Source organism: Eptatretus burgeri, chromosome 9 (genome assembly GCF_056783735.1).
Source record: "Eptatretus burgeri isolate ZD-2024b chromosome 9, Ebu_testis_v1, whole genome shotgun sequence".
Classification (NCBI taxonomy): Eukaryota; Metazoa; Chordata; class Myxini; order Myxiniformes; family Myxinidae; genus Eptatretus; species Eptatretus burgeri.
This window is the reverse complement of record NC_140969.1, coordinates 42,881,720-42,898,240: the sequence shown is the minus strand read 5'-3', so window position 1 is coordinate 42,898,240 and position 16,521 is coordinate 42,881,720. Positions and strand designations below refer to the sequence as shown.

The window sequence follows — 16,521 nt, the reverse complement described above, 5'->3', positions numbered from 1 at the left end:
AACAAGTTTAATTCCAAAATCCACATATGGACGAAAGCCACAAGACAGACAAGCCCACGCCTGTGCACACACGCACACACATTTTCTCGGGTGAACATTCTACAGGCGTGCACATATATTTTGTTTCATGTGTTTTAATCGTGTTGTTCACATTGATCGAAGGCTTTTGGAGGATCCTGTACACAAAACACATGCAGTGCAAACCCATTAGAAGATATTGGTGTACTTTTATATGAATTAGAAGCTGACATTTTAGATAAATAGATGTTATATGTGGGATTTGAACTTTGATTCTGACCATTGATACACTTTGTTTGAGATGGGAACACGAAATCGTTTTGTTCTAGATAGTGAATATATATATATATATATATATATATATATATATATATATATATATATATATATATATATATGTATGTGTATATATCTATATGTGTATATATACATATATACATATATATATATATATATATATATATATATATATATATATATATATATATATATATATATATATATATATATATATATATATATATATATATATATATATATATATATATATATATATATATATATATATATATATATATATATATATATATATATATATATATATATATATATATATATATATATATATATATATATATATATATATATATATATATATATATATATATATATATATATGTATATGTATATATATATATATATATATATATATATATATATATATATATATATATATATATATGTATGTATATGTATATGTATATATATATATATATATATATATATATATATATATGTATGTATATGTATATATGTATGTATATGTATATATATATGTATATATATATATATATATATATATATATATATATATATGTATGTATATGTATATGTATATGTATATATATATATATATATATATATATATATATATATATATATATATATATATATATATATATATATATATATATATATATATATATATATATATATAGGAGGAAGTGAAGGTGAAGGTTTGGTGACTATTATGATGCTGATCTACCTTATTACCTTAGTGTCTCTCTTCCTTATAACCTCAGTGTCTACCTTATTGAGACCTGCGTATAGAGCATGCACCTTCACTTCCTCCTTCACTTGCTGCGATTTTTACCCTGAAGAGAGTATTTTACCCTGAATATTTATTGTTATGGTTGACCTTGGATGGCTGTGTGGACTCGCTGAGTGTTCCACTGAATGCCAGAAAGTTCGATAACTCGTTTTGCATCTTCGTTGCAAAATTAGCATTCATTTGTGAAATGAGTCTCTTCCTAATGTGCCGTGAAGATGGAATCTGGCTTGCTTTGTGGTTCAAGCTCCTTAAGGGATCTGCATCCAAGATGGTTATCATTTCTGCAATGTGATTCTTAATAAATTCTCCATCAGAAAAAGCATGTTTGGCATGAGCAATATTCCAGATGTTATAACAAGATTCAGTTTGGCCTTTATAACAACAACGTATTTATTGAATTCCGAAAGGAGCTTCTGTTGACTGCTGAGCCATAATTTTATTTTTTAAAAGACTAGCTTGTTTGTCTTCAAGTTTGATCGTGGAGAATGAGATGAAAACATTTTGATTACTTTATCAGTCATGTTTTTTAGTTACTCACCTTGTATTGTGAATGTATCACCATGCATTGCTTGAAGTACAGAAGTTTGTCATTTCCTCCACGAAAGCGAAATCCTCCTCCAGTTTTGCCTTGATAATTTGGTTCTTCGTCTTCTTTCGTGTACAGCATGTGGCTGCGAGTAGCATCATCGGCTGAAGGAGGTGCGGCAGTGCCGCTGTTGTAATGCCCCCCCACCCCTGTGGGTTAGAACCGTTGAACAGTGTGAATATTTATCTGCAGGTTGAACAAGATTGCTTTACCTGCAGAGTCTTTTTAAATTTCAATTGATCCTGATTGCTCCCAGAACTATTTTGTGTATGACAGACAGGTTAATGTGTAGCAGACATTTTCTGTTGGTCAGGGCACATGCAGCAATAGCTGGTGTGGTATTGCTTCCTGGTACATACTACAGTGATGGGGTCTGATCTTGACTTCATCATGTCAGGCTGAAACCAGTTCACTTCAGGGAGGAGCTTCTGCTCCTCGCTTCTGGGGACCTTCTCCTATCGAGGAGTGGTCCAACTGTGTGACCATGCATTCTGACCATTTGGGGTTCTGGGATGTGTGTGTTTGATGTACCTCAGGCCGAAAGAGGAAGTACAAGGTCAATGTGTATGCTCATAGGACAGTCTTGTTGGACTGTGTACTTTGGCCATGGAGTAAAAGTACATGGCCCAGTTTCTGTTGAAATGTTTGATTTTTTTTTTTTAAACCTTCTTTTAATATTAAAAAAATGCATTCTTTATAAGAGTGTCAACAAGCCCAAAACACATCTCCATGGACGTTTCCTCTCTTTGGTGTACTGGTCTATAAAATTGAGAATTAACTTCTCTTCCCGGTGTGACTGCAGTACAATCCCTTGGAGAGGTAGGAGATGTATCTCTGTGAAGCTCATGCCGAATAGGCGGATTCTACGCAACCGTTTAGCCAGCAGAACCTATATATATATATATATATATATATATATATATATATATATATATATATATATATATATATATATATATATATATATATATATATATATATATATATATATATATATATATATATATATATATATATATATATATATATATATATATATATATATATATATATATATATATATATATATATATATATATATATATATATATATATATATATATATATATATATATATATATATATATATATATATATATATATATATATATATATATATATATATATATATATATATATATATATATATATATATATATATATATATATATATATATATATATATATATATATATATATATATATATATATATATATATATATATATATATATATATATATATATATATATATATATATATATATATATATATATATATATATATATATATATATATATATATATATATATATATATATATATATATATATATATATATATATATATATATATATATATATATATATATATATATATATATATATATATATATATATATATATATATATATATATATATATATATATATATATATATATATATATATATATATATATATATATATATATATATATATATATATATATATATATATATATATATATATATATATATATATATATATATATATATATATATATATATATATATATATATATATATATATATATATATATATATATATATATATATATATATATATATATATATATATGTATATATATATATGTATATATATATATATATATATATATATATATATATATATATATATATATATATATATATATATATATATATATATATATATATATATATGTATATATATATATATATATATATATATATATGTATATATATATATATATATATATATATATATGTATATATATATATATATATATATATATATATATATATATATATATATATATATATATATATATATATATATATATATATATATATATATATATATATATATATATATATATATATATTGCAAATGGAGGGAAGCAAGAAAGTAAGCATTGATAAACAATAATCAATGCACCAATGCCTGGTGTCTGGTGTTGGCTTAATGGTTCAGGTGCTTGGTTGAAGATCCTAGGATCTTGAGTTCAAGCCCCTGTAAAGCTGTTGAATCAACAATCGGTGGGGTTGACTGAGCCTGTCATCCATCCAAGACTGGCAAAATGAGTACCAGCTGACTGGTAACAGGGGCATTGCATCATCAGCTGAGCTGCACCCACAAAAAAATGATGCAGCCAAGCAGCCACAGATGGCATATGAATAAGTAAATAAATAAATAATCAATGCAAAGAACAAAAATATAAAAGCCCTTTATTTTTATTTTTACTTCTTATCTTTCTTCTTTTCACTTTTGTTTCTTATTCTTATTTCACTTTCTTCAGTTCATCTGAGCCGTACTTGAACTGCCCATCTGAGTCGTAATTGGAGCCGTGATTTGGCCAAAACTGGTATATTACATTAGTAACGGGAGGTTGTGTTGTTGAAGAAAGGTTAGAGAGGTGGGGTGAAGGGTGTTGAGAGAAACAATAAGTTGAGTAAACGAATAAAAGTGTGAGGGTAGTGTGATTTGAGAAAGTAGGGAAAATAAAGAGGGTATGGTTGTGAAGAATTTTGAGTGATGAAAAATCAGAAGGAAAGGTGAATAATAAGGTGGACTGTCACTTTATGTGCAGTGGTCTGCAAAAGTATTCACTCCCCTCCAACGTTTTCAAATTTTGATGTCACTTGAGCTTATTTCATGATGCTTTCAAATCAAACTTAATATATACGGTCGTCTTATAGTAGTCTTCAAAAACTACTTCAAAGTGAAAAAACTATAAATGTGAATAAGTTTGATTAACAGAGAAATCAGATGATTCTCAGTTGCATATATATTCAAACCCTTTGCCTAATTAACCCAAAATATCTTCAGGAGCAAATTATTTGTTTGAAAGGATACAAAATAAGTGTAAAAGGTTTCACCTGAATGTAATTAATGGTTTAACTTAAAAATTAAGCTCCCCCACTTATCTAGGGAGTTTTAAGGTGTAACTCACTTTGTCAACCAACAAGGCAAACATATGAAGACCAAGGGAGCTTTCCAAAGAAGTCAGACTTAAAGTGGTGGAGAAGCACCATTCAGGAGAGGGTTATAAGAATATTTCAAAGTCACTCATTATCTTTTTGAGCACGGTGAAATCCATCATTAAGAAATGGAAGAGGTATCATACCACCCGACTCTACCTTGATCAGGTCGCCCACCTAAACTCAGCAGCCGGGCAAGTAGGAAACTGGTTCAGGACGTCACTGTAAATCAAACAATGACTGAAAGAACTGCAAGGCTCTATGTCCAAGATGGAAGTCAGTGTTCATCAATCAACAATATCCCATTCCCTTTAAAAGCTGGCCTCATTGGACAGGTGGCAAGAAAGAAGTCATTCCTGAAAAAGACGCATCTAAAAGCTTGTATGAAGTTTGTGAAAATGCATCTTAATGATACTGCAGTCATGTGGGGAAAAGTTTTGTGGTCAAGCGAGACACAAATTTAACTTTTTGTTCTAAATTCAAAGCGTTAAATTTGGTGTAAGCTGAACACTGCACATCACCCAGACAACACCATCCCTACTGTCAAGCATGGTGGTGACAGCATCATATCATGTTATGGGGCTGCTTTGCATCAGCAGGGACTGGCAAGCTTGTCAGGATGGATGAGACAATGAACGGAGCAAAATAAATGAGAATCCTTGATGAAAACCTGCTTGAGTCAGCCATTAATCTGAAACCAGGTAGGAGATTCACATTTCAGCAAGACAATGATCCGAAGCACAAAGCTAAAGCCACACTGGAGTGGCTGAATAAGAAGAAAATAAATGTTCTTCAGTGGCCCAGTCAAAGTCCTGACTTGAACCCAATTGAGCGTTTATTGTGAGACTTCAAGATTGCAGTCCATCGACGATCCCCATCAAACTTGGCAGAACTGGAACAAGTTTCACATTAAGAATCGGCAAAGGTTTCACCATTTCACTGTGCAAAGCTGGTAGACACCTACCCAAAAAGACTCGGAGCAGTCATTGCTGAAAAAGGTGCTTCCACCAAGTACGTACTGATCTAAGGGGCTGAATACTTTTACAATCAGTGAATTTTGATTTGTACATGTTTTTTGCAGGTATTCTTGACATGTAACGTTTTCACCTATAACAATGTTCAGTTTGATCTCTTCAGCCATTAATAAAAAAGTTAATTTGGAAAAATTGTTTCTCGACAATTCATCGAAATGTGGCATTATTGGTCGTGGGTGAATATTTTTGCAGGCCGCTGTATTTAATACAGTTTGTGTAGTTGACCCCTTACACATACAGTATCTTCAGTTGTTCTGTAATGTCCACAGTGATATCGGCGATGATGCTGATAATCAATGAAGGCCTTATTTACATGTCTCAATAAAATACGTGAAGTAGTCTTTATCTCATGTCTACGCCATGTGTTTTTTTTTTCATTACTGCACTTGAGAATGGCCTGTGGAATCAAATGTAGAAAGCCAAATAATATGCTCGATTATATATTCAAACATATGATTGTGTACTCACTTGGTCCATTTTACTTTGAACACTGGTTTTATGATTACATAAAAAGACTGGCATCAATTAATTAGCACCAACCTTCATAATATTGAGAATCTTTATTCCCAATAAGTATTTTGTCCAGCCGTGTGACTTATGGACATTCTTCTCCCCAACACGCTTTCTCTTTGTGCAGCAGGTTCTAGCACACCTTGCCTCGAGGACTCGTGTTCCAACCAGGGGCTCTGCGTGCAGAAATGGGAAGGATTCATCTGTGATTGCTCAATGACTTCCTACTCAGGCTCCTTCTGCAACGATCGTGAGTTTTTGGCAATATCACTTCTAATTACTTGCTTTTTATTTACTGATCGCCAGATTGCAGGAATCGTAATGAAACTGCAATGTATGAGGGGATAGTCAAATTCCTGCACTGAAAACGTTTCTCACCTGACCACTGAGAGATATTCGGCACAGGATGTCCTTTTCAAATTTCTAGCCAGTGTCACATCTCTTCTTCCACGGAGTGGGTGGGTTTCCTGATGCCTTTGGAATGTCCACAAATTAATGCTGACAGATGGGATGGCAGGCTTGAAACATCCACAAATTAATACTTACAGACAGGACGGCAGTTGTGACATCCCCTCCATCCAATGGCATATTCATTGATGCAATGCCCCGTCTGTGAAGCACCAGTCATTTGTGTTCCAAAGTCTTCTTGGGAATTCAGGAATTGATGATGTATGTATGGGGCATACGGCTGTGAGGGATGTGTGTGAAAATACTTTGCATATGTTGTATTTCGATCATCTTTATGACATTTGAGATCAGACTTTTGCAGGAGTTAACATTATAATATGAATTCACAATATCTGATACAGTTCTGAGTGATTTCTTAAAGTGGGCAAACCTAGCTTGCATTATCACGAGCTCTTGTCTTGCATGTACAACACCTGGATGCTGATTTGCCTCTTTCTGGGGGTATGGTTACACCACTGATATGCAATGCACCCTGTGCAGACTAACACAATAATTTGTAGTTCCCTCTGGATACTGGCACACAATGAACAACCCATTTTGAGAGCCAGTGTAGGATCTTTTACGTTCACAAATGAATGCATAGACAGGACAGAAGTCTTGACATCCACTCCATTGGATGACATGATCATGAATGCAACACGCTGCTTGTGAAGCACCAGTGTGGCATTTTGTAGTCTAGTTTCCCGTGACCCATCTTATGGATTCGGACGAAACTTAATAAGATGGGTCACAGGAAACTAGACCCCAGTGTCAAAGGTTCCTTTCCATTATGCACACATAATGTGAAAGCATACAAGGAGATTTATATGATTTTTAAAAATTGTAGGCATGCCTGCAGTTGCTCACGTGATTTGGTTTTCCACTTGTTACCTCCGCCACCGAAGGTAGACAGAGATTGTGTTTTCACCCCTCTCTGTCTGTCTGTCTATCTGTTTATCTGTCTCTGTGAACAGGATATCTCAAAAACTTAAGGATGGATTCGGCCGAAACTTGGTGGGCATGATGGGTGTGTGCCCAAGGACTAAATGATTCTATTTTGGTGAAGATCGAGATTTGGATCCAGATCTGAGAACTTTAAAGGAATTCTTCACCGTTGATAGGTAGGGCCAAAACCGATACATAGAACGATATTTCAAAAAGTTTTGGACGTGTTATGACAAAATTTGGTCGATGAGTTAAGTAGGTAATGAGAACAAGCTGATTTGATTTTGGTTAAGGACTGGATGCAGATCCGGCCTTTCAGTGGGATACAAAACGTAAATTGTTCAGCCTAGCGGAGGCATGCGCTCTACCGAGCGCCGTTTTAGTTTGTTCTGAGAGAAAAGCAGATCCATCTAAACAAAAGTATCATTCTGTGGTGTGGCATTGCATTGTCATGCCCACTAACAGTCCTGTGTACACCAGTTTGAGGATGTAAAATCTCCCATGGTATTTCATCGTAATGCAATGAGTACGGTCCATTAAATCCTCCCACTATATCAATTTATACATGGATGTGGCTATGAAGCAAATGCAATGTAAATAAATTTACATTTTAAGTCTAAGAGATGTTAATGCAACATGTGTGATGTGAGCTGAATCACATTTTCTTGTGCCTGAGTTTTCATGAATATAAATATTTTATTCTTGCTCAGGTGAACTTACCAACCTTGACAGAAAGGTTTGCGGTTTAATAATGATAGGTATCTGCATCCAACAAGTAGCTAGCAAAAAAATTCACCAAAGTTTCGGACTTCCCAAACCTTATCCAATTTCATCCTTCCTCTGTAGAATATTCTTCCTTTGAATTATTATTGATATTATGCATAATAATGATCATTATTATTATTATTATTATTCTTGTTTTATTCACAGATTCAATGTGCTAAAGATGAAAAACTTGTATTCCTGGCTTGATTCATTGTCAACCAATATCCCTTGTGTAATGTTGCCATCTAAACTGTGAACTTGCAGCAAAAACTATTGCCCGTACCACTAAAATATGCAGCTCTTCCATGGACCTCGACGTCTGTGTATGAATAGATCACATGGCAAGTGTTACATGTCATGATGCTTGTTTTGCACGACGAGTCGAACTGAAATAATTAGTTGTTTCACCATATCACTGTCTGTCTGTTTGTCTATGAGCACGATATCTCAAAAAGTTGCGTGCAGATTTGGACGAAATTTGCTGGAGTGGTTGGATGTGTTAAAAGGACGAAGTGATTCGATTTTTGGTGAAGATCCTGATCCGGATCTGGATACTAGAATTTCTTAAGTGATTCTTCACCATTGAGAGATTGGGCCAAAAATGATATATAACACGATATCCCACAATGTTATGATCCGATTCGGGTGATATTTAGTGGACAGGTTGGGTGTGTGACGAGGAAGAATTAATTTGATTTTGGTGAAGATCAGGAATCGGAACAGAGAATTTTTTTTTTAAACGTTATTCTTCACCCATCGACTGATGGAGGAATAGATGAGACATAGCATGATATTTCAAAAAAATGTGGATGTATTATTATGACAAAAGTTGGGGGATTATTTGAGTCGGTGACGAGAACAAGTTTTGTTCTCTGGTTTTGACCTGGATGCAGATGCAGCCGATCAGTGGGATATAAAACGTATAAACTGTTCAGCCTGGCGGAGGTATGCACTCAACCGAGAGCCTTCTAGTTCTGTTTTGTTTTTGTTTTGTTTTTTACAGGAGAGTACCTTCTTAGGAAAGAACGGGTACCTTCTTAGGAAAGAAAATGACACAATTTGAGCAATGTTTTACTCCACTAACATACTATACCTGAAAAAATGAAGACAAGTAATGTGATCCCTATTTTTATTTTAAATAATGTAATATACCGGAAGAGTTAAGCAACTTTAGATCAATATCTTTACTGACCTCTCAAAAATTCTTGAAGTTTTATTTACAAACTGTGTTTATATCTTTAAAAGTCATGATGTATCTTGTGACTCACAATTTGGCTTTAGAGAAAGCCATAACGCTTCACATGCCATTTTAACTTTCATTGATAAAGTCACTCGTGCTTTTGATAAATTCTCTCACACAGTGGATATTTTCCTGGACTTTTCCAAGATACCATTAATCATGATATTCTTGAGATAAACTGTCACACTATGGAATGAGAGGTGTGGCCTTGCAATGGGTCAATCATTATTTCAGGAAGAGAAAACAATTTGTGTTTCACAATGGCTGTGCTTCTGCTCTGAAATTGGTCATGTGTTGTATGGTGCAGAGGTCCATTTTTGGTCCTTTGTTAATTATTAGTTATACTAGCAGAGTACCCGCCCTACGCGCAATCTTGTTCCAAGCATGCAACACGTTCTTCTGACGCATACCTTTATTTGGGTGGTGTATAGGCAACTGACAGCTCTGTATAAGTAACAATAAAATATCCTGGGGTACGTGCATGAAGCAAAAACATACCTACAACTTGTAATTCAAAACACCTCACTGCACTGGAAAACGTGAGAACAGGAATACTGTACTGTAAATAGGGGAGACTTGTAATACCCTCCTGGAGGTGGTGCTACATGATACACATTTACATGGAGAATTTGCATCCACCCCTCTCCCCCAAGACCACTGGTAAAGATAAAAACACCCCGAAACACAAATTGGGTCATGCTGATCCTCTGTGGAAAGTCTGGATGTAATTGTCTCCTCCCACAACTGTAGGAGGAGCAATGCAACAAACAAACACACAGACACTGGTTCGTGAATTATAGTAAGGATAAGGAAAGAAAGGGGGAAGTGAATGTGAATTTAACATCCCCTCTTTATTTACTTTTAACATTGTTATGAACAAACAGGAACAGGAACAACGCAGGCATGATAGGCCGAATGGCCTTCAGATGCGCCAAAGTTCCCTGTGTATATTTATGCAACATTTTTATGAATGGGGAAAAATGGGGAGGGAGGACAGAGAGTTGGGGGTGAGGGTGCATGGAGTTGGAAGATGGAGATTGGAACGCTGGTAAGGCGAGGAGTGGGGGGGGGGTTGAGGACTTGGGATTGGAAGGGGGATTGAGTACTTGGGGTTTGGGGCAGTTGAGGACTTTAAGAAAAAAGGGGGAGGGAGCACAGAGTTTGGTGTGGTGGTGGTCATCGGGGGGGGGAGAGTGGGCAGAGAAAGAACAGAGTGGGGGGGAGGGTGGGCAGAGAAAGGACAGAGTTGGGAGGGGTTGGGGACTTGGGATTGTGTGTGTGTGTGTGTGTGTGTGTGTGTGTGTGTGTGTGTGTGTGTGTGTGTGTGTGTGTGTGTGTGTGTGTGTGTGTGTGTGTGTGTGTGTGTGTGTGTGTGTGTGTGTGTGTGTGTGTGTGTGGGGGTTGGGATGCTGAAGTCACATTTTACATTATGCAGAATTTACATGGGTCCCAGATAGTCCTGTTGGGTCTTTCGGGTCTTTTTTGAGTTCTCAAGGTACTTTGGATCCAAGGTTATCTTTTAGGCCTTTGGAGTCTTTTGCGTCCTCTGGGTGTTTTGGTTCCTCAGGGCCTTTTGGGTTCTTGGGGATTTTTTGTGTCTCGTGGGTCTTCGAGGTGTTTTAGGTCTTTAGGGTCTTCAGGGTATTTTCAGTTTTTTAGTCTGATGGGTTTTTTGTCTTGAAGAGTATTCGGGACTGGATCTTTTGTGTCTTTTCAGTCTTTGGGGTCTTTTGGGTCTACGGAGTCTTTTCGTTTTTTGGGGGTCTTTTCGGTCTTCAGGGTCTTTTAGGTCTTTAAATGTATATGGGGTCTTTTCGGTCTCTTGAGTCATTGGGGTCTTTGCAGGTTTTTGGGTCTTTGGGGGTCTTTTGGGTCTTGAAGGGTGTCGGGGGCAGTGGGATGCGTGCACACCTTCGGGGTTTCCTTCCCTTTGGTGTGCGTATGTGGTTTGGGGTGCCAGACTCACCGCATCCTCTAACGACTACAGCCAAGCTTTGAGCTTTACGAGTCTGGATGAACGTATACTGTGACTAATAGGATCTTTGTCAATCCTAATAGGATCTCAAGTCAATAATAATTGGACTAATGGGATCTTCCCAAAGTCAGCTAACACTCAAATAGGATCTTTGTCAATAGGTGTCTGTGACTTAGCTGAGTGGCGTTGTAATGACCACATCAGCAGCATAATGGTTTTTAAACTTCTATTTCAAACAAACAGTTGCAAAGTCAAATGGGGAAGATCACCATTACATGCAATGTCCAACTCCGATTCCTGCGAGTAGTTGTTTCCGTAGCCCAGTGTCCCAGTCCTCCTGGCAAAACTCAAATGTGTTCATCTTGTCCTTCGGAACTGTCGATTCTTCGATTCCCGTCGCGGTGTCCTCTCGTACGATGACTGTCCACAAGGTTGAGTTAAAGAGCTCAAAGGAAATCTTTCCCGATACACAATCTTAAGGAGTTTTAAACAATCTGATTACGATCGGCTCCACGTGTTAACAACCGCTTTGGACATTAACACCTAGTTCACTCAGAGTTAAATTGAGCACGGTGAAGATGGAAACACATGGCTCGTCACATATCACCCTTTCTACTCCTCACTCTCGTGGGTTTATATACTAACACAGAATAATCCCGTGTATTCCAGCAAATACAATTCTAGTCTCAACTGGAGTTTTCGTCTGAGAACGTTCCAGCACCTTCACGAATCTTACCAGGCAGTTTACAGTACAATACTGCCATCTACAGTTAAATGTTACCGACAATTTTAATCGTTCTTTTATATGGATTGCCGAAAATTTAAAGATTCCACAACATCGAGCTATTAACTGATCAAGGGTCGTGGGTGTATTTGGGGTTCATGGGGTTTATTGGGTCCTTGAGGTCATTTAGGCCCTTAGGGTCATCTGGGTCCTTGGAGTAATTTAGGCCTTTTGGGTCCTAGAGGTCATTTAGGTCCTCAGGGTCGTTTGGATATTTTGGGTCCTTGGGGGAATTCTTTATGTTAAGTATTTCAGGTTACAGTTGTGGGTGATGTCAGGGCAGCTGTTCAACCAACATACATACATACATACATACATACATACATACATACATACATACATACATAATCACTTACACTTTCTCCATTATATATACGTAGATTAATGACTTCTACACGTCATCTAATGCTCTGTCTTTTATTCTTTTTGATGATGATTCATATCTCATTTTTTTCCCATTGAGACACAGATGTTCTTTTCACTATTATTCATTTGGAATTGATATCCATTTCCGGCTGGATAAAAGTTCATAAATTGTCACTTCATTTACATAAAACGAAGTACATGTTGTTTTGTAATTGCATATCTACTCTCCCAGGGGATATTATGATTGACAATGAAAATATAAACAAAGTTTCTTCTACAAAATTACTTGGTCGAACAATTTTCAATAAATTGTTATGGGAATCCCATTTTGACAACTTGTCTAAGAATATTTCAAGAAATGTTCATGTTATGAATAAATTGAAATTATACTTTTCTTCATCTTTATTTTTCATGCTGAATTCCACATTGATTCTGCTTTATATTAATTATGCTATATTTGCCTGTGGACTGCTAGGATGGCCTAGAGGTACACACACTCGCCTCTAAGCTGTCTACTCTGTGTTTGAATCTCTGCCCAGGTATAAACTGTCATCCTTGTGTTTCACAGGCAGGGTGATTCATCAATGTGTGTGTCGTCCCTCGGATGGACTGGACGTTAAGCTGGGCTTCCCATCTGCCAACATTAGTCGGTGGACATTAAATATCCCACGTTAGAGATCCTTCACAAATAATAAGTGAGTTATCACCAGCACCATGAACTAATTGCTGCACTTACGACTGTTGACAAGGCAATGGTAAACCACCCAGTGGCCAGTATAATCCTTGCCAATGAACTGCTTCAGCAGCACCGATGCTCTATAACGGATCATGGTACATCATAATCAGAATCAGAATATTTGCCAGGGTCAACTCATCAAAAACTTAATTGGGCAAAGTTTTCTTCATTTAAAAAAGGGCTATGATTATAATTATTTGTAACACTGGAATATATTCTCATACTGATATATTTTTGATGAAAATAGTATTCATAATGTTTGTACCTCTTTTTATTTGTACCTGGTAATGTTTGAAATGAACTATGTTACTATTTGTATTTGTTTTTGTGTACTACTTGTTTGCCTTATACTATTTCTTCTTTTAGATTAATTTTCTTCACTGATTAATATGAAAACATTATTTTTAGTGTTTCTTTGAAATGTCAAAATATACTACCACGACTATGACTACAACTACTGTTGCTGCTACTACTACTATAACTACTAAAACTATAACTACTACTACAACTATAACTACTACTCAACATTACAGGGGAAACAATTGAGCTGGCCATTTCTATTTGTCTGTATTTTTTTAATTTAATTTCGTCTGTTCAGCTGTTTTAGTGCAGGGAACACAGAAGGGAGGCTACTTTGGGAAGGGTGATATTTTTTAAGAGCTTGTTTACAGGTCCTTGATATCTTCTGGCTTTCTCCTGCAGTCGTTAGTCAGAAAGTTAATGAAACCCACACCTCATTAGAGCTCAGGGCATGTGGTGGCCCAGAAACAAGGAGGGGGGTGAGACAAGTCACATGCCTTGCAATGGTCTGGAAATGGAGCAGGTAAAACTAGTGGACTTTATATTGAAGAGGACATCTATTTTACTCTGCATTTGTGCAACATAAACTTACATTTTCCTGAAGTGTAAGGCTACAATTGAGATATTTCTTCACATTACAATTTTCAAGGGTCTTCTTTTTTCATTATTTATCCTATACAATTTTTTATGACATCTGAAGACATTCTCATCACATTTCCATCATATATGTTTTTTGAAATCATATACAATTTTTGGAATGGATGCACTTCACTGTGCAGCATTGTTGATGAGAAATGTGATGCAAAGAGCCTGTTTGTAGAGGAAGGTTTGTTACTGTTAAGAAAAGGCCTTTAGAAGGAAAATTCACATCAGAGATGATGATTGGATGACCATGTAATGCAAACACTGAATACTTGTGACTGTATGGCTGCCAGTTTTGCAGATGGTGAAATCTATGGCTCTCATTATGCTCTTCATTCTTTCTGATACTGTTTCTTACAATTCTTTCTCTTATTACCTCCACCACCGAAGGCGAAGGGAGTTATGTTTTCACCCCTCTCTGTCTGTTTGATACTTGCAAAATTGAAGATTTTTCAAGTATATTGGTCAGTCGATTTTATTATTACTTGGTGAATTTTTTTTTGCCAAGTATGTTTGTCTGTAGCATTTGTCTGGTTCTTTGTCTGTCACACGATTTTTGGCCATAGTTTTCAAGCAATCGTTTTGAAATTTTTTTGTGTGTTGATGACTGACCTAGGACTGCGACGCTAAATTTTGGTGAAGGTCCGAATCCAGATCTAGATCTGAGAATTTTTAATGTGATTCTTCACCATTGAGAGATAGGACCAAAACGATATATAGCACAATATCTCAAAAGGTTATAGATGGATTCACATGAAACTTGATGGACAGGTTGGGAGTGCCACTTGGAAGAATTGATTCAATTTTGGTGAAGACCCGAATCCGGATCCGGATGCAACAATTACTTAATTTTTAACTGATTCTTCACCATTGAGAGATGGGGTTAAAATGATATTGCATGATATCTCATGATATATTTCCATGATATATGTATGCAGGCCCGTCGCTAGGGGGGGCATTTGGGTGCAATGCCCCCCTATGGCGCATCTGGTGCCCCCCCCCACTTCTACGCCACCCATTTATGCCCTGTTGCACCCTGTGAACAACTTGGTGTTTAAGGATGAGTGCCCACTGTGAACTCCTTGCTGTTTAAGAGTTCACCTGTGTGAACTAAAACCCTTATTCCAGATGTTCAACGTGGTGAATAATAAGATCTTCTTGGATAAACTGTTCTTTAATAATATCCTTCTTTGAATAACAGTCAAGAGATAAGTGTGCGCTTGCTAGCGTATCTCCAAAAGCAAATGGCAAGACGATACAGTCCAAGCCCACAAGATAAAAGATAATAACACAAGCAACAACGCCAGCAGTGAAGATGACAGACAGCCAGCCGCAAGACCTCGTGTCGAATGTCGATGTTGTGGGTGGTTATATATATATATATATATATATATATATATATATATATATATATATATATATATATATATATATATGTATGTATATATATATATATATATATATATGTATGTATATATATATATATATATATATATGTATGTATATATATATATATATATATACATACATACATATATATATATATATATATATACATACATATATATATATATATATATATATATATATATATATATATATATATATATATATATATATATATATATATATATATATATATATATATATATATATATATATATATATATATATATATATATATATATATATATATATATATATATATATATATATATATATATATATATATATATATATATATATATATATATATATATACATATATATATATATATATATATATATATATATATATACATATATATATATATATATATATATATATATATATATATATATATATACATATATATATATATATATATATATATATATATATATATATATATATATATATATATATATATATATATATATATATATATATATATATATATACATACATATATATATATATATATATATATATATATATATATATATATATACATATATATATATATATATATATATATATATATA

At 34.5% G+C, this 16,521-nt stretch overlaps 1 protein-coding gene across 13 annotated transcripts in view; it reads left to right on the top strand.

The window, feature by feature from the left end:
• LOC147020022 (neurexin-1-like) overlaps positions 1–16,521 on the top strand; it is a 1,432,118-nt gene that overhangs the window by 1,006,140 nt on the left and 409,457 nt on the right. For 11 of the 13 annotated variants that reach the window (XM_085894958.1, XM_085894959.1, XM_085894954.1 and 8 more), the window contains one exon: positions 6,424–6,546. In XM_085894958.1, coding sequence (XP_085751084.1) covers positions 6,424–6,546 — 123 coding nt within the window. The remainder of the gene's footprint in view (positions 1–6,423; positions 6,547–16,521) is intronic. The other 2 variants (XM_085894955.1, XM_085894949.1) reach the window with 1 other exon arrangement.